The sequence below is a fragment of the Alexandromys fortis genome, unplaced genomic scaffold (genome assembly GCF_014885135.2).
Source record: "Alexandromys fortis isolate MF-2015 unplaced genomic scaffold, M_Fortis_MF-2015_v1.1 scaffold_40, whole genome shotgun sequence".
In the NCBI taxonomy this organism is placed as follows: Eukaryota; Metazoa; Chordata; class Mammalia; order Rodentia; family Cricetidae; genus Alexandromys; species Alexandromys fortis.
Window position 1 is genome coordinate 3,154,282 of NW_026067966.1, and position 26,220 is coordinate 3,180,501.

The following is a 26,220-nucleotide window of genomic DNA, read 5'->3' on the forward strand; positions in this document are numbered from 1 at the left end:
GGGCTGCGTCCCCGGCACCCGGCCGCCCGCATGGCTAGCTTATGCCCAGAAATAATTACACGGAAACTGTATTCTTTCAAACACTGCCTGGCCCATTATCTGGAGCCTCTTATTGGCTAGCTCTTACATATTGTTCTAACCCATTTCTAATATTCTATGTAGCCCACGAGCTGGCTTACCAGGGAGGATCTTAACCTGCATCTGTCTGGAGCAGGAGAATCATGGCGACTCCTCGACTCAGCTTCTTTTTCCCAGCATTCGCTTCTGTTTACTCCACCTACCTAATTTTCTAACCAATAAAATGGGCCAAGGCAGTTTCTTTATTATAATTAACCAATGTCCTTCCTCCATCATGAGAGGAAAGGAGCAGGTGAGGTTATGGGACAGGGAACAGGGGTCCAGATGGTCACAGGTTCACACTGTGTGAGGTACTTAGGAGCTATGTGGTAGCTTTGAATAACCATGTAGTCATTGCTTATTTTTCACTTAGTGATCATCTCATCATTGTCAAGGTACAAAGGTGAAGAAATACTGCTTTTTAAAAACATAGTTTTTTTCTTTTATTTCTCTCCCTTATTTTAGATAGAGTCTCATTTTTTAGGCCAAGAAGCCAGGGAACTCATTATGTAGTGTAAACTGTCCTTAAACCTAGGATACTCCTACATCTGCTTTCTGAGTGTAGGAGAATTAGGTGTTAACTACCTCATCAACCACCCTTCTATTTTTTTTTTTCTTTTGATTTTGAATCAGGGTTTCTCTTTGTTTCTTTGGCTGCCATGGAACTCCCTCTGTAGACCAGGATGGCCTCGAACTCACAGAGATGTGTTTGCCTCTACCTCCTGAGTACTGGGATTAAAGGCGTGTGCCACCACCTGGGCTTCCTTCTGATATCCAGAGCCTGAAAGGCAAGGAACTCTGAGGGCTGTCTAGTATTATGAACTTGAATTCACAAGTCAGTAGTAAAAGTGGCTCTGAGTAGTTAAACCTTGCGGTCTGGGCTGAATACAGAATCCAGTGAACCACAAGGATAGTCAGTATTCACTATAGAGAGCAGTTGGCTTTGGCTAGGATACACAGATCCAAGATACACAGACAAGGAGTAGGAATTCCATATTGTAGGGGGGGGGACAAGTAGAATTTAGCCCTTAATTATGAAAGAGTTGGTTAGGTTTCATAATTCATATAATAAAACTTATAGGAGCCACACAAATACTGGTTATAATCATTGTATTGTTAGAGTTGCCAAACTCATATTTTGTCAGTTCTATGTAGTATGGTGGAAAAATGAGGTTTTGTGAGTTTTTGAAAGTAATAGTTTAATAATGTCAGCAAGCAGCATTTTTAGTAACTTGAGAGTATTGGGGCTGTGTACTTTCTTCTTAGCCCCTTCCCAAAAGCTCCATTTCACCTTAGTGTTCATATTTATTAAATGTGCAATGTGAAATGTTTGATGTTTCCAGAAATGCAGAGAACTGTGTTTTACTTAAAGGTGATTTGTGTTTAGAGGTAACTGGATAATAATGGTGTAAACACCTAAAGGTCTTGGCGTTGGTATAATAAGCCAAGTGCAGGAAGTGGTCATCCTTTAAGTGCTTTACTTGTGTGCTGTGCTCTTGATGTATTTATTACCCCGCTGAGTGTCAGTGCTTAGCGTCTGTGTATTAGGAAGAGCCTGTCCTTTCCTGTGACTTCCGAGGCAGCAGGAATTCTGATGGACAGCACTAGGGAGGTTTTGCTTCTGCCTCTCTTCTCTCAATGTATTGAATCTCCTGAAGACTGCCAGCTCGATTTGTGTCTGGAATTGTTTAAACAATCAACTAGCTGTGAACTGAAAGAACGATCATATTTGGTCAAAATTTCTATAAAAGTAGATGACTCCTTAATAGCAGACTATTAGGTTTTTGTTTGTTTGTTTGTTGTTTTTAAATGGAAAGCACTGCATTATTATGGTCAAGGTGTTCCAATGTCCTAGTTTTCTGGGACAGTTCTAGGTTTTATCCCTATCCAGTTAAGAACCCCTCTCCACTCTGAGAAACGTCTCATTGGATGGCAGGCCCCATTTTAGATTTATAGGTTTCACTTCAAGGTAGTCAGGGAAGATGTACCTTAGCTGTTGAAAGAAGAAGTTGGGAGGTGCTTAAACACTGGTCCCTTTTCCTAACTTCTCAACAGATACATTATAAAAAGTACTAAAATTAGGTGGGCGGTTGTTGAAATAGGAGCGGAGCGGCGGGGCTGCGTCCCCAGCACCCCGGCCGCCTGCTAGCTCATGCCCGAAATAACAACACACAAACTGTGTTCATTTAAAGACTGCTTGGCCCATGAACTCTAGCCCTTACAGGCTAATTCTCGCACCTGGACTAGCCCATTTCTAATGAAGTGTGTAAGCACCCTACGGTGCACTTACCGGGAAGATTCTAGCCTACGTCCATCTTGGGTCGGAGTTGCCTGGGAGAGCAGAGCTTGGCGTCTCTGCTCCAAAGAGCAGAGCTGTCAAGTCTCTCCGGGAGCAGAGCAGAGTCTGACCGCACTTCCTCTTCCGCCCAGAATTCTATTCTGTTTCCTCCTCCCATCTATGTTCTAAGCTATGAGGCCAAGCAGTTGGTTTATTATAATTAACCAATGACCTTCCTCCATCAGGCGGTGGTGGCACATGCCTTTAATTCCAAGACTCAGGGGCAGAGGCAGGCCGATCTCTGTGATTTCGAGGCCAGCCTGGTATACAAGAGCTAGTTTGCAGAATAGGCTCCAGAGCTACAGAGAAACCGTGTCTCAAACAAAACAACACAAAACAAAACAAAAAACAAACAAAAAGTACTAAAATTCATCGTGATAATTGCTATTTGAGTACAAGAAGTATGTCCATGGGGTATTTAGCCAGCAGAATTAAAGCCTTTGCAATAAATGTTTCCTTAATATTTTCTGCTTTAATGAAGAGAGAAAAAAGATTGTGTTAGGTCTTAGGTGTGTAACTTATTGGGCAGGAAATGCTTATGTAACAATGATGTATCTTCCTTTCTTCATTCAGCGCTAATATTCTGAAGGAACCCGTGTGCTTAGGAGGATGTGAGCACATTTTCTGTAGGTAAGTAGTTAGAGCCTGATGTGCCCTGGTGGAATCATTTTTGTTTTGTTGTTTTGGTTTTTCGAGACAGGGTTTCTCTGTAGTTTTGGAGCCTGTCCTGGAACTAGCTCTTGTAGACAAGGCTGGCCTGGAACTCACAGAGATCCGCCTATCTCTGCCTCCTAAGGAGTGCTGGGATTAAAGGCGTGCGCCACCACCTCCCTGCTGCAATAATGGAATTATGATGCCTGTCTTGATGTGCACTTTGATGTAATTGTGATGTCTCTATGTTATCTTTAGAACTGTTTTATTTATAACTAAGAAATAAAGCTCAGAGGGGAGTGTCCAGAGTTCCAGAGGAAGTAGCTCTGCTAAGGTTTTGGAAATGCAGCAATGCCTTTGATGTAATTCTAAAATTCTGATATGTCCTTGAATATTCCAGTTTTCAATGACTGAGGCAATAGTCTTTCAAAATTTATTGAAGTCTAGTTCTTAAATTTCCAAGGTCGGGTGACTTAAAACAGTAAACATTTCTTGTTGTAGATCAGAAAGTCAAGTTCTGATATATGTTGGTAGAATTTGTTCCCTCTGAAGGCTGTGTGGGAGACTGTTCTTGTGGGTTGTTAATGAGGTTTTCCCTTGCTGTGGCAGAATAGCTGACTTCAGCAGTTGACGGGTGTCTATTGGTCAGCCTCTTTGTCACCGTGCCGTAAGTTATCTAAGGAAAGGTTTCTTTGAGCTAGGGTCTCAGGGTTCAGGTACAGTGCTTAGTGCTCGGCTTTGGTGAATTTGTTGCTTAAACACCAGTTTTCTTTTTGGGGTTAGTATAATAAGCCAAGTGCTGGGTATGTTTATCCTTCAAAGGTTTTGTGAGGAAAAACCTCGTGAAAAAGAGCAGTGTGGTGGTAGGAGCGTATGGAGGTAGATGGTTTGTCATGGTGGCCAGGAAACAGGAAGGATTGAGGATTTAGCACTAGGTATAATCTGCAGTGACGTCTATAGATATCTTGTTAAAGTTTCATCTGCCTCCCCAAATAGCGCTACATGGTTGGGGACCAAGCATTCAACTGTGAGTCTGTCGGAGGAGCTTGTTATATGTAAGTCATAGTCTCTAAGCACACATTGGAGATTCACACATACATAACAGGGGAGAAGATTTATATTGGTTAGACGTTTCTGGTCAATAGTCATTTATATTGAGACTATTTGTTCACATCTCTATAGCTTTACCCTTAGTAGCCATAGACTTGTTTGCTGGGAAAAATTAGACAGATTGTCATGCTAAATAATGTCTCATCATAGTAAAGCAATCAGACTTTACATATATGTGCATACCATATTCTCCAAGCACACTGCTTTACCATACTATGGGAAACAACTGCTGTTTTCTTTCTGTTTATATGCTCTAGTGTTTGGAGTTCATATTCTCCTGATTTTTCTTTTAATTTTTTAAGTGTTTGTATAAGTGACTGTGTTGGATCAGGATGTCCAGTATGTTACACCCCAGCCTGGATCCTAGACCTCAGGATAAACAGACAATTGGACAGCATGATCCAGCTTTATAGTAAGCTTCGAAATTTGCTACATGACGATAAACTTTCAGGTGAGTAACATGCTGTCATTGTTTTGTTAAATGGTGGACAAATTAGTAATGGTAATGACTACATGAAGGAAGAATGGATAGAGTTCTGAATGGTGTAGCTCAGATCGTAAGATTAGTAGGGTTTTTTTTTAAAGTTATTTTGAGAAATGAGATAATTAAGTCTCAGCTTTATAGATGAGGTGCCAAGGTCCAGAGAAGTTAAATGCTATTGCCTACAGTCACATGTATAGTTAATACAAGAAGCAAGAGAAATAGTACTCATTTCTTGGTGTCAGTCCAGAGAGTCTCACTTCACACTGACTGCTTTCTGCAGTTAGGATAATTTCTGTAGATTATATATGCTATTGTGACTTTATTTATAATAGTGCTTAATTCACTTAAGTACCCTGTTATAAGATAGAATACAATATTCTTGCAAGGATCACTTTTCTAGACTGAATTAATTATGTATACATTTTGAAAGAACAAAAATCTAACACTCATTTCCTTTTCCATTTAAATGGGGGTTAATGTTTTTCAAATTGTTCTTATACTCTGTGTATTAACTATATGTCTTCCCATTGTGCCTTCTGCTGAGAACTAATTGGCTGTGAAAAGAAACTAAAGTTTTGAATTTTTATAATTGGATGTTGGAGTTGTATTTTCAATGACCGAAGCATATCATTTTAGCATGTATTTATAGGAGACCCTGTCTGGCAGGATGCCATGAAAGAATGATAATGGTAATATGAAATTGTTGGCTTTTTCTGTTTTTAAGTTCTTTGTTCTCTGGATTCTGATATGTTAGTGTGTTAACTCCTAGTAAAGTTGATTAAACAAAATTAAACAAGTCAAATGATTTTAAGTATTGTTGACAAAAGGTCTGTGTTTTTAAGAATGTAAGTCATAAATGTAAACCCTTCTTTACATTTAGTTATTTGGTCATTGTATTAGACTATTTTTTAATGATGAAATGTGTTATAGTAGCACTATGAGTTAATGGTATCCATGTCTGTACATATATTTTGTAAAGTACTTGCTTTAAAAAGCGTTGAGGTTATAAATCTCTTAATGCATTGATGTCAGGGCTGACTACTCTGTATTGGATAACCACTTGGGGGACATTTCTCTAGCTCTCAGCATTCATTATTATTCTGTAGTTCTTTGTTTAGGTTTGAGGCTTCATGTGGTTTTTCTCTTTTGTGCTAGCATGTCTATTGGTGTCATTGGTTCTGGTCTTGTTTGGGCAGCAGGTATGTTTATGTAATTATATGAATAACAGCTGTGTGTGTGTGTGTGTGTGTGTAAAAACAGAAAAAGAGGCCATGATTTTGAAAGCAAGGAGGGAGGATAATTAGGAGGGATTGAAGGGAGGAAAAGGAAATGATATAATTATAATTTCAAAAGATATAAAAGAAAAACAAGATTATAAAAAGGACGGTATTGAGTGGGACTAGAGCGATGGCTCAGCAGTTAAGAGCACATATGACTCTTGCAGCGGCCCTGAGTTCAGTTCTAGTTCTCAGGCCAGACAGTTGTTGCTTTCTATACTTCCATCTCCAGAGGATCTGACTCCTGGCTTCTGTGGGCACCTGTATTCATGCACATATACATGTTGATACAATTAAATCCTAAAAAAAGATTGCATTGAGAAAAGAATTGCCATCTGAATGCTTTTCTTCCTCAGAACAGTATGTGATGGTATGTATTTGGTAGTTGAAACCATTGTGTGTGTGATCTAATTGACCTCTGTCTTCCCCTCATATGTACTTTAAATTGGTGTAATGATTTCCAGTAATGGTCCATGTGTCTTTGGCCGTGTCAGAGTTGGGAATGGAGAAGAATCAATGAGTCATTACTTGGACAGTATGAACAATATATATGTCTCTGAGTGTTGCTTTCATTAGATTCTTATGGGTATGTCTGATTGTTTAGATTATTGGTCAAGCCCTGAAATGGAGGGTTCTAATTTGAGATAGTTATATTTTAACTTGACTCTTCTCTAATTACTGTATAATAAATAGTGTTTTAAGTTATAGCAGATGCTGTAACAGTGAGTGACAAACCAGATGGCTTAAGTAAAAGAAACTGTCTCAGTTCTGGAGGCTTGAAGTTTAGTTTCAGAAATGTCCTTTCTCTCTGAGATCCATAGCTTGTGCTCATGTTACCTCATGTCCTCATACTGTATTAGGGTATCCACGCCAGAGCAGCTTCCTCTTGGGGGAGTCTGTCTAATATAGACTTTAATTAAGATTTCATTTTGGGTACCCCGTATTAGTTATAGTTTCTGCATATGGACTTAGAGAGTAGAAGGAAGTTCACAGTTGAATGCATAAGTAAATAATTTGACATTTTTAATGGTGATTAAATGGGAGGAGGCTGGTCTGGTCTTTGTAAGCTAATTGCACTCTCAGTGGCTCACTGTGTTAGGTACCTTTGGGTACACAAAGAAATACGGTTCCTAGAGATGTATTGTGCTGAAGAGTGTTTGAATCATAGTATAGTTTTTGTTTTTATGAACAGTGGAAAATTTGAGTTTTGAACAATGTTCAGGGTGGGACCTGACCCCTTTTAAAATATGTTCTTACTGTTTTCCTATTTTGAACATTTGTTGGTTTGGTAGGTATTTGCTAAATTTGTTGAACTAAGTTGAATAGAAATCAACAGTGTGGGGCTAGAGTTCAGATCTCCAGCACCCACACTGCAAGCTAAACATGCTGTAAATACCTGTGACTCCAGCTCCGAGAGATCTAACAGCCTCCTCTGGCATTCCTGCATGCACAGGCTCGAGCGTGCACACACATGTAAAGTAACCTTTAGAAGAAGAAAAAACCGATAGTGTGCCTTTGCTACCTTGATGGAAATCACAGAAATGTTAGAGAAGTTTATTGAATATACCTTTGTTTTTGTAGTACAATTTTTTTTCCCTATTTTAAGTTGTATCACTTTCAACTTTTCCCTAAGTCTTCTCTAAACAAGCCAGCTCTGAGGGGCAATTCAGTTTTAAGTCCCTTCTCTAGTAGCTCCCTTTGTTTCTTTATAGTTGATTTAGTATATGTATTGAGGTCCTGTGCTAGTTTAGTAAGTATTTCTAAAACTACATTTAAATGTAGAAGGTAAAATGTTTTATAAGTAGACGGAATCAGGAATTTGGAACAAGTGAGAATTGCTTTTCTTGTAAGAAAATGATCTCACCTTAAGACAAGGACATCAGACTGAGTGATTTTTGAAGCCTTAGCTGATTCCAAAATTCTGTGACTGTTGCATGATCACATGTTAAAGTGTTGAACTAAGTAGAATGGTTGAACAGTTCTCACGTTTGCTCTGTCTTAAAACCTGTAGTTCATAATTTATCTTTCAGATGAACCTTGTTACTTGCATTTACTACAAACTGTGCAATTACTGTAATTAAAGTGGGTAATTAGGAAGAATTTGTCAGATCATGGACATGGCATATGATACACTAGAGATGAAGAAGCCTGATTTATAGGAAGTGTGCAAAGAGGAGCTTCTAAACATTTCAACATATTTTTCTCGGTTCAGTGTACTTTAAAGAGAAGAGGTTGTCATATTTTCCTGATGGCCATTTATGGATAATTTTAGCTTATTATTGTAACAATCTGTTTTCTACGAATAGAGTTAAATTTAAAGTTTCTATTTTCCCCATGAACTCACCATATTAAATCAGCCCTTGCAGGTGCTGGTCAAGTTTTGTGGAACGAGTCGGTGCTGGTGACATTAAAATAAAGAACATTGATTGGGCTTTCATGGATGATAGTTTGCATTTCTCTTGTCTAGTTTGGGAAAGATGCTAGTCCTTCTGAAGTGATTACACAGTGTTTCATATATGCTGTGACTTTATAATAGACAGAGAGGAGCATTTGGATAGCCATGTTGCTCTTGTTATTTTAAATAGACCGGAATACATCTTAATTTACAGAATAATTATTCTTTAGTGAAGGTGTTACTGTTACACAGATGGGAAACAGAGTGCCTCCCTTTTGTTTATTTTTTTTAAGTAAGGAACTAGCTAGTCATAGATTTCTCAACTTCTGTTGTGTAACTTATAATAGAGAATAGTTTGGAAAGCGCACAGTGTACATCATCATAATCCTTTGATGCAGATTAATGATAGTAAAATCACATTCTCTAATTGCTTCTCTTTTCTATGCTTGTTATTACATTTTAAGAAAAAGGAAACTTGGCTAAACACCTCCTTAGTAACATGTATGTCTGTTTCTTGATAATTTTTAGTATATGCTGAAATAATTTAAATTCAGAGAATAAGTTTCTTTTAAATATCATTAAGAAATTTGCTATGCAGAGGAAGGACCAATGTTTTTCTTCATGAAATGAATATGATAATTTATCAAGCTCAGAAGCACTCACCCATGAAACAGTTGAAGCTGTTAATAATATGATTTATGTTCTAACAGCTGAATTGTTTTGCTTTTTAGTTTTATCCTAGATATGCTGCATAAAATCCAGAATTTACAGTTATTGTTTGCAGTTTTCCTTGGTTAGTTGAGCCAAGAGAGGTGATTAAAACCCCTGAGCAAAGATGTCAGTATACCTTAGTTAGTGAAATGATTACATGCATATAATGCATAGTTGTGTACTCTCTTTTCGCTCTTTTATAAGTTAGGAATCATGCTGCTAAAGTTGAAATTTACTTTTTTTAGATTTGGGGTTTTTAGTCAATTGAATATGTTAGTGTTGCTCACATACCTTGATTTCCCTTTAGTTGTACAGTTCTACCTCTTATTAGTATAAACATCGAGAAATCAAGATTTGACTCCTTTTAAGTTGAAAATGTCATTATCTGCATTTAAAATAATAAATTAAAACCAAATACAACTTTTCACAGACTACTTGAGGATTAACCTTTAAGTCTGTAATCCTGAGGCCTTCTTAAGAAGTAATCCCTGGGAACATTTCATTTTGACCTTTCTTTAGGCTCAAGATTGTATCAGAAGTGGCTGGATTTCAAAATCTACTTCTCACTGAAAAGACCTTGTTGAATTTAGATGTATAGTTTCTCTGTGAATAGAAACCTCATTCTCATTGTTTTGATTCCTAAGATTCTGTCTCAGTATCACTGTGTAGACTACATAGACTCAGCAAATCATTGCAATAGCTGTGGGGAATCTACCCTCATTCTGTTACATAGTTTTGCTTGTATCTACCTTATCTGTTTTCTGTCTTCCTGGTAATAACTGTGTTCCCATGACACCCGGAATAAGTTGTGGCCTCTTCATAGTACAGTCTGAGTGCTGTTACTGTTAGGCAGGGTCGTGCGTCGTGACATGACATACGTGACATTCCTACAGGTTAAAACACTTAGTAAAAAAAAAAAAAACAAAAAAAAACAATTTTCCATTTCTTCTATACCTAGTGTGATTTTTCCCTGGTAGATGTGTTTATAAAGAAGCAATTCTAGGCACTTGAGAATTGGTAGTGTAGGAGTAGAGAAATAAAAGGTGACTGTCCTTAGGAAAACTAAAAGTCAAATTCATCGGTAGCTCAAGATGGAGAAATTAATCCTCATAGCATGTTTCTTTTCCTTTTTTTTAAAATCAGATCCCAAAGACAACACATCTAGGGCAGATTTATTTGGTAATGCAGAAAGGAAGAGGAATTCAATTAAAATGTGGTTCAGTCCTCGAAGGAAGAAGGTTAGGTACGTGGTGAGTAAAGAGTCAATGGCAACTCAGCCTGGAAAGGCAGAGGGTGGCAGAACCCAAGGAGCCTCCATATATGACTTTGTCTCTACAAGTCCCCCTGAAGTTGTTTCTAAGAGGGCCAAAGCAGCTTCTAGAACATCTGCAAAAAAGCAGCAGAAGAAATCTTCAGCTGAGATTAACCAGGAGGGGAATTTAAGGCCAGAAACAGACGATAGTAGGTTTGATTCCAAAGAAGAACTGAAGGAGAACAAGGTTGTCTCCTGTAGCCGAACATCAATTGTGGAAAGTCCACAGGTACATCGTGAAATAGACTTATTAGCCAGTGGTTCTGCTGCAGAGTCGGAATGTTCTGGAGGATTGACTCAAGTCTCCTTACCATTGGCTGAGCGTATCGTGTCTCCAGACACTGTGAGCAAGGAAGAGACACCTGAGAAGAAGGTCTGTGTAAAAGATCTTCGTTCAAGAGAGCGTTATAAAAATCACAAAGGCTGCAGCAGGCTTCCCAGTCCTGTTTCTAAGAATTGTGGGAGCAACGTTCTGAGTCCCAGTGGAGATGTCATTAAACCAGCAGTGCTTGCAGAAAATATGCTGTTGATTGACTCTTCTTCGGCACCTTCAGACCAATTTCAAGTTGATGTCACACTCAGGAGACACAATAACATATCAGATGACTCCCTCAGCCTTTCACCGGGTGTACCCCCACCTCTGCTGAATAATTCAACTCACAGACAAATGATGCCAAGCCCCTCCACAGTGAAGCTGTCACCCAGTATTATGGCCGGGAAGAGAAATCACAGAGGAGAGACTTTGCTTCATGTTGCTTCTATTAAGGTAGGCTACCTACTCTGAACTAAATCTTGGAATGAGACCGTATGTATCAGTTTGCTGTTACTATAACAAATACTTGAGATAGTAAGAGAAAACCTTTAATTTGTCACACAGTGTTGGGATTTTTGTTCATGCCCAGTAGGTTCTGTTGCTTTGAATTTGTCATGGTAGATGTGTGTTGTAGAACAAAGCTGTTCACCTCATCATTGAAAAACAAGAGAGAGAGTGAGGAAGGAGTGGAGATCCTGTTCCTTCTTTATGTCCAGTGACTTGAAGACTTTAATGTCGAAGATGGAGATGAGGTTGGGGTAAGGGAACCCTTCCATTAGCTACACTATGGTATAGGGATCCTATACTCTTAGGACAACTCGGATTTTTGTTAACATCTGGTTATGTTTCAGGTGATATCTGCTAAGCCTGATTTAGAAAATTAGTCTTTTGGTCATCTTGCCTCATTAATAAAAAAATCTCCACAATACGATATTGTAGTATTTTTTAATGCTTCCTAGACATAGCTAGTTAATAATTATTATGTTTCATCCAACTTTACAAACTATATAGTATATGTCAGCTATCACTGTAGAGCAGAAATAGCTGCAGGCAAGTAGACCAATAAAACTTGACATGCATATTCAGGTAGCTCATCCACAAACTAGATTATATATTCTGTTCTAGGCATGGAAAAAAGCCACAGTAGAATAGGAAAAAATAGTGGCATAATGGTATCATGGTGATTTTTCTTCATTGATGTGTTTATGATTGCATTGTGTATGTTTTCTCAATAGACCATTTACTTGAAAAATCTTGCTCAAATTAAAGTTGCCTGTATTGTGTTCTTGAACCCAATTATCAGATATTATTGCTATTAGTTGACTGATTCTGATTTTATTACACTTAAATATGCATTAATTTGTATTGTTTTTAAACCATTAATCATGTTCTTTTAAAATTCTATTATGAACTGAATGTGTATTCCCACCTGTTTGATTTTTGTTAGTTTTTTACAGTTCTGGGAAACAAACACAGGGATTTATTCAAGCACTTTTACCAACTTTTTTTTATTCAAGCACTTTTTCAACTTCTGTGTTTGACTTGATAGACATTGTCTAGGAAGAAAAAAATACTAGTGGGTTTATCAACATAGTTTTCTTATTAGAAATTATTTTTATTTAGTTTTCATCTTAATTTTTTCATTTGTAGTAAGAATGAACTGCCTAGCTATATGAGGAAGCCAAATACTATAATTCTGCTGTCTTATTTCAGTTGCATGCCCATCTTCTTCAGAAAAATATTTGAATGAGCCTTAATGTTAAAGCTACCATAAAATGAAACAAGGAGCTGGGAAACGAGTCCATTATACACAGTGAATTCAGAGTTGGTGACCTTTAAAGCAGCCAAAGCAAAGAAGGAGAAGTAGCGGGTTTATGCAAGTCAAATAGTAAGACTTCTCTGAGTTGCTGCTGTGGTTGTTGCTTTTCCCTACAGCACACAGGTAGATTTGGAGCTTCCACAGTTCATGGTGCTTGTGATAGTTAATCTTGATTGTCAGTCTATTTGGAGCTGGGTCCAGTAGTTCATATTTGTAACTCTAGCATTCAGGAGGCTAAGGCCAACTTGGATTATGTAGCTAGTTCAAGGCTAGTCAGGCCACAAAACAATACCCCAAATTATCCCACTCCTAATACCAACTTCTCTCTTAGTTACTGTTGTGTTGCTGTGAAGAGACAACATGATTAAGGCAACTGTTAAACTGAAACCCAGCAAAGCAAACTCCAGACTCTGCGTCTCCATGTCCAATGCTCTTCAGAGCTCCAGCTCCTTTCAACCTTGTTGACTGCAACATCTTCTCTCTCCGGCTGCCACCACACCCAGTCTGCAGCTCTCCTTCACAGATATCCCTCCATATCCAAAATTTTGGGGTTTCCAGTCCAATGCAGGCTTCACCTTTACAACTCCATACAGTGGCCTCTCTGGCACAGCGCTTGCATGGCCGGGATGCTGAGACTGGTGGGTGCCAGTATTGAGACACGGGGGCTTCTTTTCAAGTGGAAGTACAGCAATCTTTATTTTGTCCCGAGCAAAAGCCTTTTATACCTCTCCTGCTTCTGTGAAAAACCACTGGACAGAAAGAATACAAACATCCTTGTCAATTACAGACCACAAGGAAGTCCCACGGTCAGGGGAAGTGAGGGCAGTTAGATCACAATTCCCTCCGTTTTATTTTATAAAATAAACGGTGCCTGTCTTGTTACTTTGGGTGGAATACCTTGCCTGTGGTGGGGAATAGCCCTCTAATATTCCCTGTCTTGGGTGGCATCCTGCCCCCAAAGTATTGCCCGTCCATGGTTACCTAGACACATGGCCCTAAACCAAGTATCTCCAAACAACAACATGGTCAGGCCTGTCACAGCAATACCCCAGTCCCTGGTAACAACTTCTGTTTTAAAAATACCAATGATATTAGTAAACACAGTTCTGTGTGTCTCTGAGGCAGATAGTAAGGGCTCTGACAAAAGTATGGCCAGTCCATTGAATAAGTCCATATTTAAACTGACAGTTGAGCTGCTGCAGATCTCTGCAACATAGGGCTTGTTTAGAGGAAGTGGTCACTGAGAGTGTATCCTTACAGGCATAACTTGGAATAGCCTTTTTTCCCCCTGTTGTTTCTGCCCCTCTCTGCCTCCTAATTACCATGATGTGAATTGCTCTATGTTACCTTTGTGCCACAGTGGAGCAAAGCCCCCATGAACAAAATAAACCTTTCTTTCTGTAAATTGTTTCTGTGTTGCAAAACTAAGGGGCTGAGAAACTTTTGCTTGCACTTCATGCCTCAGTAATGGGTTTTCTGAAAAGTGTAAGAGGCTGACATTTCATAATGCCATGCAGACATGACAGATGTTAAGATGGCAACCTGAAGGCAAGGTGCTGAGACTCTAATGAATTCTAATTCAGGGTAGAGAGACAGTCATTGAGAGGATCTACTTCCAAATATGGCTTTGCAGCTCATACTTCTAGGCAGTCCTGTTTGTTTCCTCTTCCTAGTATCATGAGAAAGTATAGAACTCACCTGCAAATGGGACCTGTGATATGTTGAAGATTTTATTTCTGGAATACCACATGGAGTGAGCATGTAGCTACTTGAGTCAGCCACCCACTGCTCCCTTTGTAATACTAGTAACTTTTTGTATCACTGCGTTGTCAGTACTATTTATGATTTACTTTATTCCATAAGAATAATTCTAAGAAGCCAGAGAATTGTTTACCACATTGTAGAATTCCATTCCCAAAGGTAATTTTGACCTCTCTTTATAAAATGACATCTGATTGCTGAATGGGGCCAAGTTTTAACTATATGATTTCAACTGAAAAGCTTAGCTATGATAGGTAAGTAAGTTTTATTGTGCATAATTCTAATTTCCTATAGTTTTTATGAAGATTTTTTTAGTGGTATTTGTGAAGAGCCAATCTAATAAGAGAAAATAATTCTATTTGCATGCTTTTTGAAAGTTACTTTATATGGCTGGAATATGCACATAGTCATAGTATGTGGGACCATATAAAGAATCTTTCCTTTTACTGAAAAGTTGCAGATATATAAGTTGAATTGGGTACACACTCCTTTATTTTGACGCCTGTAAAGTATTACTTGAAAATACCTAAAGCATTTAAAATTTCTTAAAAGTTTTCATAAGTACTTTCCCTAGCTGATGTTTTTTCAACGCTTTAAGGAAATCATAATTATTCTTTTAAGTTGTGAGTAGTGAGAGTGCTTCTCCTACGGATAATTCTGCTAGAGAAAAAGTCATTTAAAGCAGCAAGAAGCAGAGTTCATTTATTTCCTGGAAACTTTGTACCGGTGCAGACCATCCCGTTCCTGTGGACCCTTTCTAATTATCATAATTTTATTTATGTGCATGATATTGAATTTACATGAAGTAGAAAGATGAAAATGAGACACACTGTTGAGTATTAGGAGGAGGAAGCAGCTGAGGTCTAACAAGCAGCAGTTTGCTAATCAGCTGTATGTTTTAGGGGTAGACTGTTCATAGACAGCCTGCCTTTGATGACACTCAGAAGCGACATGAAAGCAGAGTCTGCTCCTGCTCATGTCTCTAACGCTGCCACTCGTTTCCTGTTGGGTTTTCACATGTGGCTTTTATTTCTCACTCGTTTCTCGTGTTTTCTGGACTTATTAGGTTATTCTGTTTTGTTTGTTCATTAACGAAGAATTATAGGAGAAATTTTAACAGTTTTTTTGTGTACAATTTTGGGGATACTTTCATTTTGCAGGTAGGATAGATGTGTGGCAATAAATCTATACAATATTCAGGGAGATTTGAAAAGAATTCAAATTTGTATCTTGGTAGAGCTTTCTGAATTCCTTTGGAACTTCAGTGCAGAACAAAAGTTAGTAAATTGTGTTAACTTGTACAGGAAGTAAGGAATAGGAATTTGAAGCAAATATTTTCAAGTTCTGACTGGGCAGTCCTTTTTCAATATTTATTCTACATAGTAGTGAATTTCATACAGTATCTAACATACTTTAGCTATCTCTCTGTTCTAATTTCTTTCCTGTTACTGTGAACACCACCAAGATCAGCTTGGGGAGGAGAGAGAGTTTGTTTCTACTTAACCTCTGGATCACTGTCCATGATTTAGGACAGGGCAGGAACTCAGGCAGAAATCTTTGCTTTCTGGCTTACTTGCGCTCTGGCTTGTGCTGAACTTTTATACAGCCCAGGCCTATCTATTCTGCCTTGGGGTTGTTCCATCCCAGGTGAGCTGGGCCCTCTCACATCAGTCAAGACAATTTCCTACAGGCCATTCTGAGGTAAATCTTCGGCCAAGGTTCCCTCTTTCAGGTGGCTTAAGGTTGTGTCAAGTTGACAATAAAAACTGAGGTTCTTCTTCCATTCCCCTTTTCTCCTTCCCACCTCCCATTAGTCCTCTCTATTCCCCTAGGCAGTTTTGCTTCCACTTTCATGTCATATTATACATACATGATAATATAAAATCCATATAAATCTAGGATCCACAAATCAAGTAAACATGGTGCTGGAACTGGATAAGTAGCTGAGAGAGTACATCTTATTCCAGAGTTGGAGAGAGGAAGACAGAGAGAAGAAAGAGAGAAAGAGTGACTGACTGACTGACTAGGTTTGGCATGGGTTTTTAAACCTCAAAACCCACTCTTGGTGACACTCCCCATCAGTGTCAGTCTTTCCCCAAACAGTTGTACCAACTAGGGACCAAACATTTCAATATATGATCTTATAGGGGTCTACTCATTCAAACCACAATGGCTAATTTTAAGTTTTTTCTTGTCTTGTGTTTGCCTTTATTTGTGTGAGTATGTGGGTAGGCAAGTGTGTGGAGTAAGAGGACAACTTTTGGGAGTTTATTCTCTTCCACCATGTTGGCTTCTGATATTAAACCCATGTTAAGACATGGTTGGCAGACACATTTGGCCACTAAGTTGTCTCAGGCCCACTTTCTATTTGAGGATGATAGCTGATTTCCGTTATTGGATTAACTTATATTCACAACAGCAATATGTAAGCGTTCCCCTCTCTAAATCCACTCTTATCAGTATTTTTTCTTCTTTTCACACTAGGATGGGGTGAAATCTCAGTGTTTTAATTTGAATTAAACACTGATACCTAGTGACTTTTCGTACTTATTGGTCATTTGTGCTTTAATTTTTGAGAGTTCTCTGTTTATATTTTTAGCTCATTTATTGATTGGGTTCTTTCATTTCTTTCATTAACAATTTGTTTATTTATATTTTATATGTATAGTTGTTTTGCCTATATAAATATCTGTTTGCACAGGCCAGAAGAGGGTGTTGAATCTCTCAGAACTGGAGTTACAGATGACTGTGAGCCACCATGTGGGTGCTGGGAATTGAACCTGGGTCTTTTGGAAGATGAGCCAGTACTCTTAATTGCTGAGCCATTTATCTCTCTAGCTCCAGGTTATTTGATTCTTTGTATTTTTTTTGAGTTCTTTATATGTTGTAGATATTAATCCTCTGTCATACATTAGCAAAGATTTTTTTTTCCCTTCTGTGAGGTGTGTCTTCATTTGATTCTTTGCAGAAGCTTTTTAGTTTCTCTTCAGTTCCATTTGTCAGTCCCTGGCATTTTTTGACAGACTAATCTTTTTTAGGAACTTCTTAGCTGTTCCTGTTTTGTGATGTGTTTTCCTAGTTTTTTCCTCTAAGATGCTTTGATCTATTTTCAATTGAATTTTGTACAGGGTGAGATTTAGGAAATTTAGTTTAGTTCTCTGATATGTGGACATAGATTTTTCCAAGCACCACTCAATTTCATTCTAATCATTATCATTTGTGTATATTTTGGTGTCTTTAACATAGTCTAGATGTCTGCAACTGTGTGCTGGGTTCTTATCCTTTTGATCTGTTTTTGTGTCAGCACTATGCTCTTTGTCTCTTTGTGTGTGTGTGTGTGTGAGAGAGAGAGAGAGAGAGAGGGAGGAAGGGAGGGAGGGAGGGAGGGAGGGAGGGAAGAGAGATTTTTGGGTGCTAGTACCATGCTTCAGTTATTGGTTAACACTTACAAACACTAAACTGTGTTTGTTTGTTTGCTTGCTGTGGTTCTGTACCTCCAGCATTATTCTTTTTGCTTAGGATTGGTTTAGCTCTGTAGAGTCTTTGCTGGTACCGAATAAATTTTAGGATTTTTTTTCTATTATTTTTAAAGCAAGATTTGTTTGTGTACATATGTGTATGTGTGTGTGTGTGTGTGCATGTTTTTATGTATATGTGTATGCATGTGTGTGTGTGTGGGTGGGTGCATATGAGTGCAGGTTCCTGAAGAGGCCAGAAGAGAGGACATAGGATTACCTGGAGCTGGAGCTGTAGTCAGTTGTGAACTTCCTAATATGAGTGTTGAGAACCAAATTTATGTTCTTTGCAAGAGCAATAGGCACACTTAACAAATGAATTTCTCTAGCCCCTCTTTCACTTTTATTTCTTTTTTTATTTCAATGAAGATTGCATTGAAATCTTGGTGGGGATTTCATTGAGTCTATGGATCATTTTTGGTAGTATAACCATTCCCAGAATAGTCAATATTTCAATCAGTTGAAATGTATTTAATACTTTCTTTTAGGCTATTAGAATTTAGTTATTTGGTTAATTTAGAACATTTTAATATATTTTACAAATGGATTTTAAAAAAGACTTTAAACTACCATCTAAAGATGTTCTGCATTTGAGAAGTAGCCCCATATTATGAAAAGAGAAAAGTAGACTTTAGGGGCTGAAGATGTAGATCAGTTGGTCAAATGCTTGTCTCGTATGCAGGACTTAGATTCCCAGCAGTGCAGAAAGCTAGGTGTGGTGACTTTAGTTGCTGTGTACCACACTCTGTATGTATGCAGGAGAGGAGGATCAGAAGTTCAAAATTATCCTTGGCTGGCCTGGATTACATAGGTCCATGCCTCAAGAAAAGATTGTAAAACATAAAATTTTAGGGCCAGAAGTGTTGATGCAAACTTTTAATACCACCACTGGGGAGGCAGAGGCAGGCAGATCTCTGAGTGAACTTGGTGAGTTCCAGGGCAGTCAGGACTAAATAGGCTCTATGTCATAGACCCAGTCACAACAACAACAACAACAAAATTATTTTAAGTAGAAAAATCATAAAGCCAAGACAAATGCTCTAGTGGGCGCAGGGGTGGGTGGGTTGTTAGGAAACTTAAATAACTTCTGTATTCTTAACCCAGTAGAGGTACAGATTTGTTTCAGAAAAGTAAATGATCTGAGTTGCAATTGGATAGGAATGAGAGATTCTGGTATGTACAGTAGGATGCATATAATAATGGTGCTGTATATTTACATTTTAGAAAGCTAGAATATTCTGAATGGTTTCATGTTTGAGTTAAAAAGTAAACAAAAAGTGTTCTGGGCCTGGGTTTGGGAGATTGCTATCTTTCTTAAAGAAGGAATCGAATACAACATGTTTATAGTTTTACTTGCATGTAAATTTTATTTACCCAGCATTTTCAAGTAGGCTGACTCTTATTTTGCCTTTCTTTCTGCCATGAACTCAAGGCCCCCCCCCCCCCATATGTTACCCTAAAAGAGTTGGTTTGGTTTTTGTTTACCATGACTGATAGAGAGTTTTACAAACTTTATCCCACTGTATAGATGTTATTCTTTTTCCTAAAGCTTTACATTGGTTTTAAGAGTGTGTGATATTTTTTTATAGTTAAGAGATTTTTAAAAAAGCTTTGAGGGTCGAGCAATACTTTGATTAAATAGGTAATCAAGTATGGCATATGGATGGCAGATTTTTGCATCCACATGGAATAAGGAATGCATGTGATAATGAGACTGCAGTGGTATGTAGTTTGGAGATTGTGTTTCTGGGGAAAGGAATATAAAGAAGGGTTGGGTGTTAGAACGTGGTGGAGGGCATGCTTAGAGAGAGTGTGCAAGTCTAATTCTCAGCTTTATCTCCTTTGCAAGGCTTTCTTCCATTACTGGCTAGCAACAGAGGGAATCTTATTGACCAAACCATTTTGCATCTTCCTTCAATCCACTCACCCATATTAGAATTTAGTTGTATCGTGATACACCAGTCACAGAAAGCTCAGAATTGGAAGGAGACTTAATTTTCTTGTCATTTAGTTATTGCAAATATCTTAACAACTTGAAAGGAGAAGGAATATTGTCTGCTGGTCCTTTACTTTATCTTAATTCTTTTTCTAACATCTTGTTCTCCTTTGACACCAGGCTCTGATGCTGTAATGTGTCTGCTGTTCTTACTTTTCCTCTCTACCTTGTGCGCTCCCTGTGTTAGTGAGCCACTGTTGAAAAGTTACTATATGGATCTCAAGATTGCTGATCTAGGAGGACGAGAAAGCTAGTGAGAAAGCTATTTATGGAGCAGTATGAATTTGATGGAAGCAGCATTTCCTACCGTTCAGTTAATTGATAATAAGTAATGGTTTTAGTTTCAAAGAAGTGGATGGAAATTAAATGCTAATTTTGTGTGTTGTATGACTGTTTCTCAACCCTGTTTTGATTTTAAACATAGCAACTGTTTCTGCCATGACGATTCCTTTGGTGCAAATAAAGTGACTGTAAACTAAATTAGCAACTCAGGGTAAATAGAATAATTGGCAATAAAGTGGTACTTTTGGCAGTTTCAACAGTTGGTTTCATTGACTAGCTTGATGACTGTAAACAACTTTGTTTATTTTAATGCCCAAAAATGATTTTCATGTATGTTCAAAATGATGTTTTTGCAAATGAAATGAAGACTTGAATTTTAGGATAGTCTCTGACTAGAGGTCTTCATTTTGTATCTTGAACTGAGTTTTCAATATGGATTGCTAGTAATATCCAAGTACAGAAGAAAGGCAGATAATATTTCTTGGCTAATAAGTAGCAGCCAGGGTGTAAGGGAAAGATTTGTCTGACTGGAAGAATACAGAATCTTTAAAACAAAGCCTCAGTAGCCACATTTCATTCATGATATATTTTAATGTCCTTTCATTTTTTCGTTATTCCACCAGGGTGATATACCTTCTGTTGAATACCTCTTGCAAAATGGAAATGACCCAAATGTTAAAGACCATGCTGGATGGACACCATTGGTAGTTTTCTTTTGTGTATCTTTGTAGTGTTGTGGATCTCTGTTTTTTTTTTCATTTTTTTATGCTTATGATTCTAGTTTATGGCTTTGTGGTTGTTCATATATCATGTTCTGCCACCTACACTCTTTAGTCTGAAGAATTTATGTTTTGACCAAGTATGAAAAGAAAGTTATTTTTCATCTAGCTGTTTCAGTTGTGACAGGAAAGTAATTGGCTACCTTTTGAGCACTTTTAGATATAGGAGTTCAGTTTCACTGTATTGTTGAGAGTCAGCTTATGTCATGTGTGGCGGTAACTGCTACAGTGGTCACCAGGCTGTATTGCGCAGCCACTGCACGGCTCTGGAACCAGATAGAGTTTGGCTTCATGAAACAGAGTAGTTGAAAGGATGGAATGTGATGACCAGGGAGTATTTAAATCTTGCCTCATACTTTGTCCACTTGCAAAATGAGGCAGTAGCAGTAGAAAGCCTTGTCATAAACATTTAAAAAGTCTGTTCATTATTGTTATCATCAATTGCAATGTGAAAAAGAGAATGGAAAACATACTTGCAACCAATTTCGGCATTAACGAAGACACTAAGTGTTGGCTTAGAATGCAACCCAAAGCCTCCACAAGGGAGGTGGGTACCTTTTTCTTGTAGACTAGAATTTCAGCACAGAAATGAGACTCATTAGGCCAGATACAAAAAATAGCTTGAAGATAGAATATATAAATGTGTAATATTTATATGTGTTAATATATAGTATATATAAAATGACTTCTTGGCAAATTCCTAAGCCAAGAGGGCTTAATCTGGATTCAGTTTGTTGTGTTCCATAGACTGGCCAAAATTGTTTAGGAAGGTTAGCTGCCACAGTCTTGCTTAACTCTCTTGCTCCTTCCTTTGTTACTAGTTCCATCATTTTTGTCTGTTTAAAAGCACATTTGAAAGCCACACATGCCCAGTAATGTCCATCAGCAAAGAGAACTTGCCTTTTAAATCGTCCTAGATGCCACTTTGCTGGATGGGTTTGTGTAAATGTTGGTGTACAGTTTGGTTTATGGATCGAAGCACTGAATTCTCCTCAGCCATGGAGAATTCCAGATCTCTATATGATCTGGTTGTTACACTTTTAAGAATTTTTCCCAATGTTGTAAAATTATTGTAGAAAAATTTAGCAGCTCTAGTTGCTTAAAAGTACATTTTGTAGAAAGGAGCATGTGATCCAAACAAAGCTTGATTTTCTCATGGAGTACATAGATTTTTATCACTGTGTATTTTACCATGAAAATTACAATTAGTGGTTTTGATGGTCAACAGCTTAAGGTTTGATAGTAGTTATATGAGAATAAGTTTACTGACTTGATGTTCTCATTAATTTTTCTAAAATGTATGTATTAATTTTCTTTTCACACTTCCTCCTTTAAAACATATTTTTGATTAGCATGAAGCCTGCAGCCATGGGCACCTGAAGATAGTGGAATTGCTGCTCCAGCATAATGCTTTGGTGAACACCACAGGCTATCAAAATGACACACCACTCCACGATGCGGCCAAGAATGGGCACATAGATATAGTCAAGGTGTTATTGTCCTATGGTGCCTCCAGGAATGCTGTGTAAGTAGTTGCCTACAATCTTCTAAATGGGTTTATGTTCCTAAATGAAGGTATGTACTGAAGCCATAACTACCCGTTGGTATTTTGGTCTCTTGTCTTCCACAGCTAAAGTTAGATGTGAGAATCAGCATGCATATTAGACTCAACACTCATTCTCTCTTCTTCAAAACTCATGCATCTGAAGCAGATTTCTTCTCTTCAGTAGCACTATCAAATCAGTTTAGAAACCTTGGTTTTGTAGACAAATTCCCTTAGTGATTTCTATGCTGTAGAATGAATCATACTTAATAAAATTTAGATATTTAATTTTTTATGCTTAATAAAAATTAGATAATTAATTTTTTTGTGGTACTTAATATTTTAGACTCCTTTTAAATATTCTGTTAGCCCTTTCTGCTTATTAGTTCAACAAAAGTTAACATTTATAAGAATTCAGATATGGGCAAGTGCAGTTGAATTATCGCCCAGATTTTTCACATTATTCAAATGAGGTTCTGAGCAAATTGTTTTGCAGTGTCAGGGCACAGAGGAGCATTAGCGAATGCTGGCAGCTGCATCTTAAAACTGCTATTGTCAAGAGTATTGCAAGCAAATGCCGTATGCAGATTTTTATATCTTTAATCTGTAACTTGGCTCCTGTCTCCCTATATGTTACTTTACTCTTCAGTTAATGAGTTGGTTGAAATGAAAATGCAAGAATTGTTCCTCTGCGCTCTCACTGCTTTTGTGTGCTTCAGAAGAGCTCAACAGAAGCCTCACCCTTAGTATAGAAAAGTATGTAAGAACCACAACATGCAGATTCTCTGACTTGTAATCTTTAGTAGGTAGCCACTTAGCACAACTGAAAAACAAGTTACTAATGAAGAAAATAACATACCCTGGTGCTTCTAGCTTCAGTGTGTCAGCCCTTCTTTACTTCCTATTACAAGTTTTAAGGCATCTGGGTCAAATTCTGGGAGAAATGTGTGTGTGCATGCATGGTTTTGTTTTTCTGTCTTTCTTAAGAATCTCATAGAGGTAATATATAATTACGTGAAGACTTTATAGCTATGATCCTCCTGTAGGTGTAGTAAGCCATTTGATGAGGCAAATGGCTGCTTGGGTCAGGTGAAACCGAGTAGTTTCCATCCTAGGGTTCTTAAATCAGCCGTGACTACTTAAATGAATGGAGCACTGGTCATGGTGTTAGGAAATCCAGCTTTTATTTGTGACTCTATTATTGACTTTATAGCTGCAGGCAGGTTAATTTTTGTGCTTTGGTGTCCTCACCTATAAAACATGGGTGCTGCCTGCTGCTTTTCTATTTCTTCAGATCATAGTGAGGATTAATGAGACCAAACACAGAGACTGTCTTGTGGTTTGTACGCCATGATTCTTCACTGTGCTGTGAGGAGTCACTAATGTACAAGGAGTGGGAACAAGGCAGGGGATGAGTCTGCCTTCACAGTTGCTTTCTCAGAGATCAGGTGCCATTTTGTAGTAAGTGGCCTGAGTTGGCAAAGTGACACGATTACATATAGTTAAGCACTCTCTGGTAGGCCTTTTGCATTAAAGGAAGTGTTTATTTATGTCAATGTCTGGTATTCATGAGCCGGTAGCCATGTATAGCTACTCTACACTTGGAAACCACTACTTGGAAACAGAATCCTTAAAAGTGCTTACTTTTTACTGTTTTAAATGTTCATGTGTCCAGTGACTCCTGTCTTAGGATGATTCGGGAGGTGAATGTATTTGACAAGTTGAGATGGTTTTTGGCTAGAGGATAACAGGGGAGATTTATCCATTGAATTAATTCGTGCTGTCTGGCACCTTAGAACTGTGTGGAGTTTGTTGTGAGGAAGACATGCTATCCCTCCTTTCCAAATGTGGAACCAGTGCTTGATCTGCCTTTAAGAACTTTTCCTTTGGTGGACATTGCATTCTCAAGTAGAAAAGTATTATATGGACCAATGGACCTATTAATTGCTTTCCTGCCCTAGTAAATTTTCAAAGGAATGAATCCTCTACAGCAAAGAACTGTTTTATAACATTCAAAACCATGTTGCTCTTTTGAAAGATGGTGCTCTTGCTTGCTTACAGCAAGCAAAGTGATATGAAAAATTAAGTCTTTGTGATTGCAATTTTATGTTGTTCATAAAGGATCCCATTCATCGACTCTCTTTTGTCATGCCCTGTAGGTTTAGTTTTAGTAAAAATACCTAGCTTATGTTTTTCATGTTGAGTAATCTTTTTGTTTGTTCATCTTTCCTTATTTTTTTTTTCTATTGCTGCAGCTGATTCAGGATTCAGCTGTAGGTAGATGTCTACCATGTCACTCCTGTATGGGAAAGGACATTAAAAGATCTTATTCTTGTCTGAGCAGTGCCTTTTGGTTATAGTTGAAGCATTAAACACCTCAGCTTAACCCTTCAGTAAGTGAAGCTCATCTCTGTAATCAGTCTTGATAAGGAAGAATCCTGGCTAAGAAAGGATTTCAGTCCCTGTCTCATATTCTTTTATGTTTAGATGGTACCATATAGGAAAATGAATATTTTTTTCTTATTTTCATCAAAAAGCATGCTTTGATATATTTTTTCTTATTAATTATGCAAACTATTAATATAAAAGCTGCATGAAATGTATCATCAAATGGAGGAAACTATGATTAGCACTCCAGGCATAACCTACCATGTTTTCTGTGTTTACTCTATATCTCTCTCCCAGCAGTGCAAGTCTATCAGTATTAGTGTAGTGAGCTGGTACTATCTGCTAGGCACCGTCTTAAGAACTTTTGATCTGTTAATTTGGCCTTCCTAATAGTATTAGGAAACAGGTTCTACCAGCCCCATTTTCCAGGTGGAAAACAGGCACTAGAGGTTGAAGTAGTTTGTGTATGGCAACACAATGATTCTAGAGCTGAAACTTGAATTTGGGCAGTGTTCCTGTATAATCTGGCTCCTAGCTATCATGTACTCCCATGCCATTACTCCTGCTCACACATGTTTAGAGAAATGCTCAGGAGAAGCATCCACCACTTAACACTATCCCTCCTTCTTTCATGATTGGGCCATAGCTGCTGCTTCTCAAACTCCTATTCCTGTGAAACACATGTGTGTTCCACCTTTCCCCCTTCTTCATCTGATTTCTCCCTCCTTTCCTCATTTTCAGTATTAGGAATTTTCTAGACTGTCACAAAGTGTCCACACATCTTTCTCCCTCCTTGGAGTATTCCTATTCTGCCTAGTAACCCCTTTCTAGCTCTGGAAAGTTTCACTAGACTTAGAAATCTCCCAGTGTGCATCTCTCATTGAATTCTGTCAAGACGCAAGCTACACTTGTGTCATTGGTTCCTTAGTGCCTAAAACAGGGAAAAACCACCTGTTGAATAAACATTTTTCAAACTGATTACATAGCAATGGTTATCACCTCCTCTGTGTGCATGCACATACTCTTTGTGTGTAAATTACATAAACATCACATAGACATATATGTGCTATATGTTTTCATATAGTCAGTGTATTTCAGTAGTACTGATTTTTCAGGGTTTTTGTTTGCTTATTTATTAGCTATTAGGTAGCAAAACATAGTTACTTAGAAACACTCAGATCTTCTGAGAAGGTTTGAAAATGTAAAAATCCTTATCTTTGTCTTTAAAATTTTTTAGATGAGCTGGGCACTGGTGGCCCAAGCCTTTAATCCCAGCACTCAGGAGGCAGAGGCAGACCAATCTCTGTGAGTTTGAGGTCAGCCTGGTCTACAAGAGCTAGTTCTGGGACAGGCTCCAGAGCTACAGAGAAACCTTGTCTCAAAAAAAAAAAAAAAAAAAGAAGAAGAAATAGATTTTCTAGGAATTATG

General features: G+C 38.0%; 1 protein-coding gene across 2 annotated transcripts in view; it reads left to right on the forward strand.

Annotated features, from left to right (window-relative positions):
- The window catches only part of Bard1 (BRCA1 associated RING domain 1), a 68,186-nt gene that overhangs the window by 13,136 nt on the left and 28,830 nt on the right, over positions 1 to 26,220 (forward strand). For both annotated transcript variants that reach the window (XM_050154269.1, XM_050154268.1), the window contains exons 2-6: positions 3,029 to 3,085; positions 4,519 to 4,667; positions 10,227 to 11,161; positions 20,705 to 20,785; positions 22,213 to 22,385. In XM_050154269.1, the coding sequence (XP_050010226.1) occupies positions 3,029 to 3,085; positions 4,519 to 4,667; positions 10,227 to 11,161; positions 20,705 to 20,785; positions 22,213 to 22,385 (1,395 nt within the window). The remainder of the gene's footprint in view (positions 1 to 3,028; positions 3,086 to 4,518; positions 4,668 to 10,226; positions 11,162 to 20,704; positions 20,786 to 22,212; positions 22,386 to 26,220) is intronic.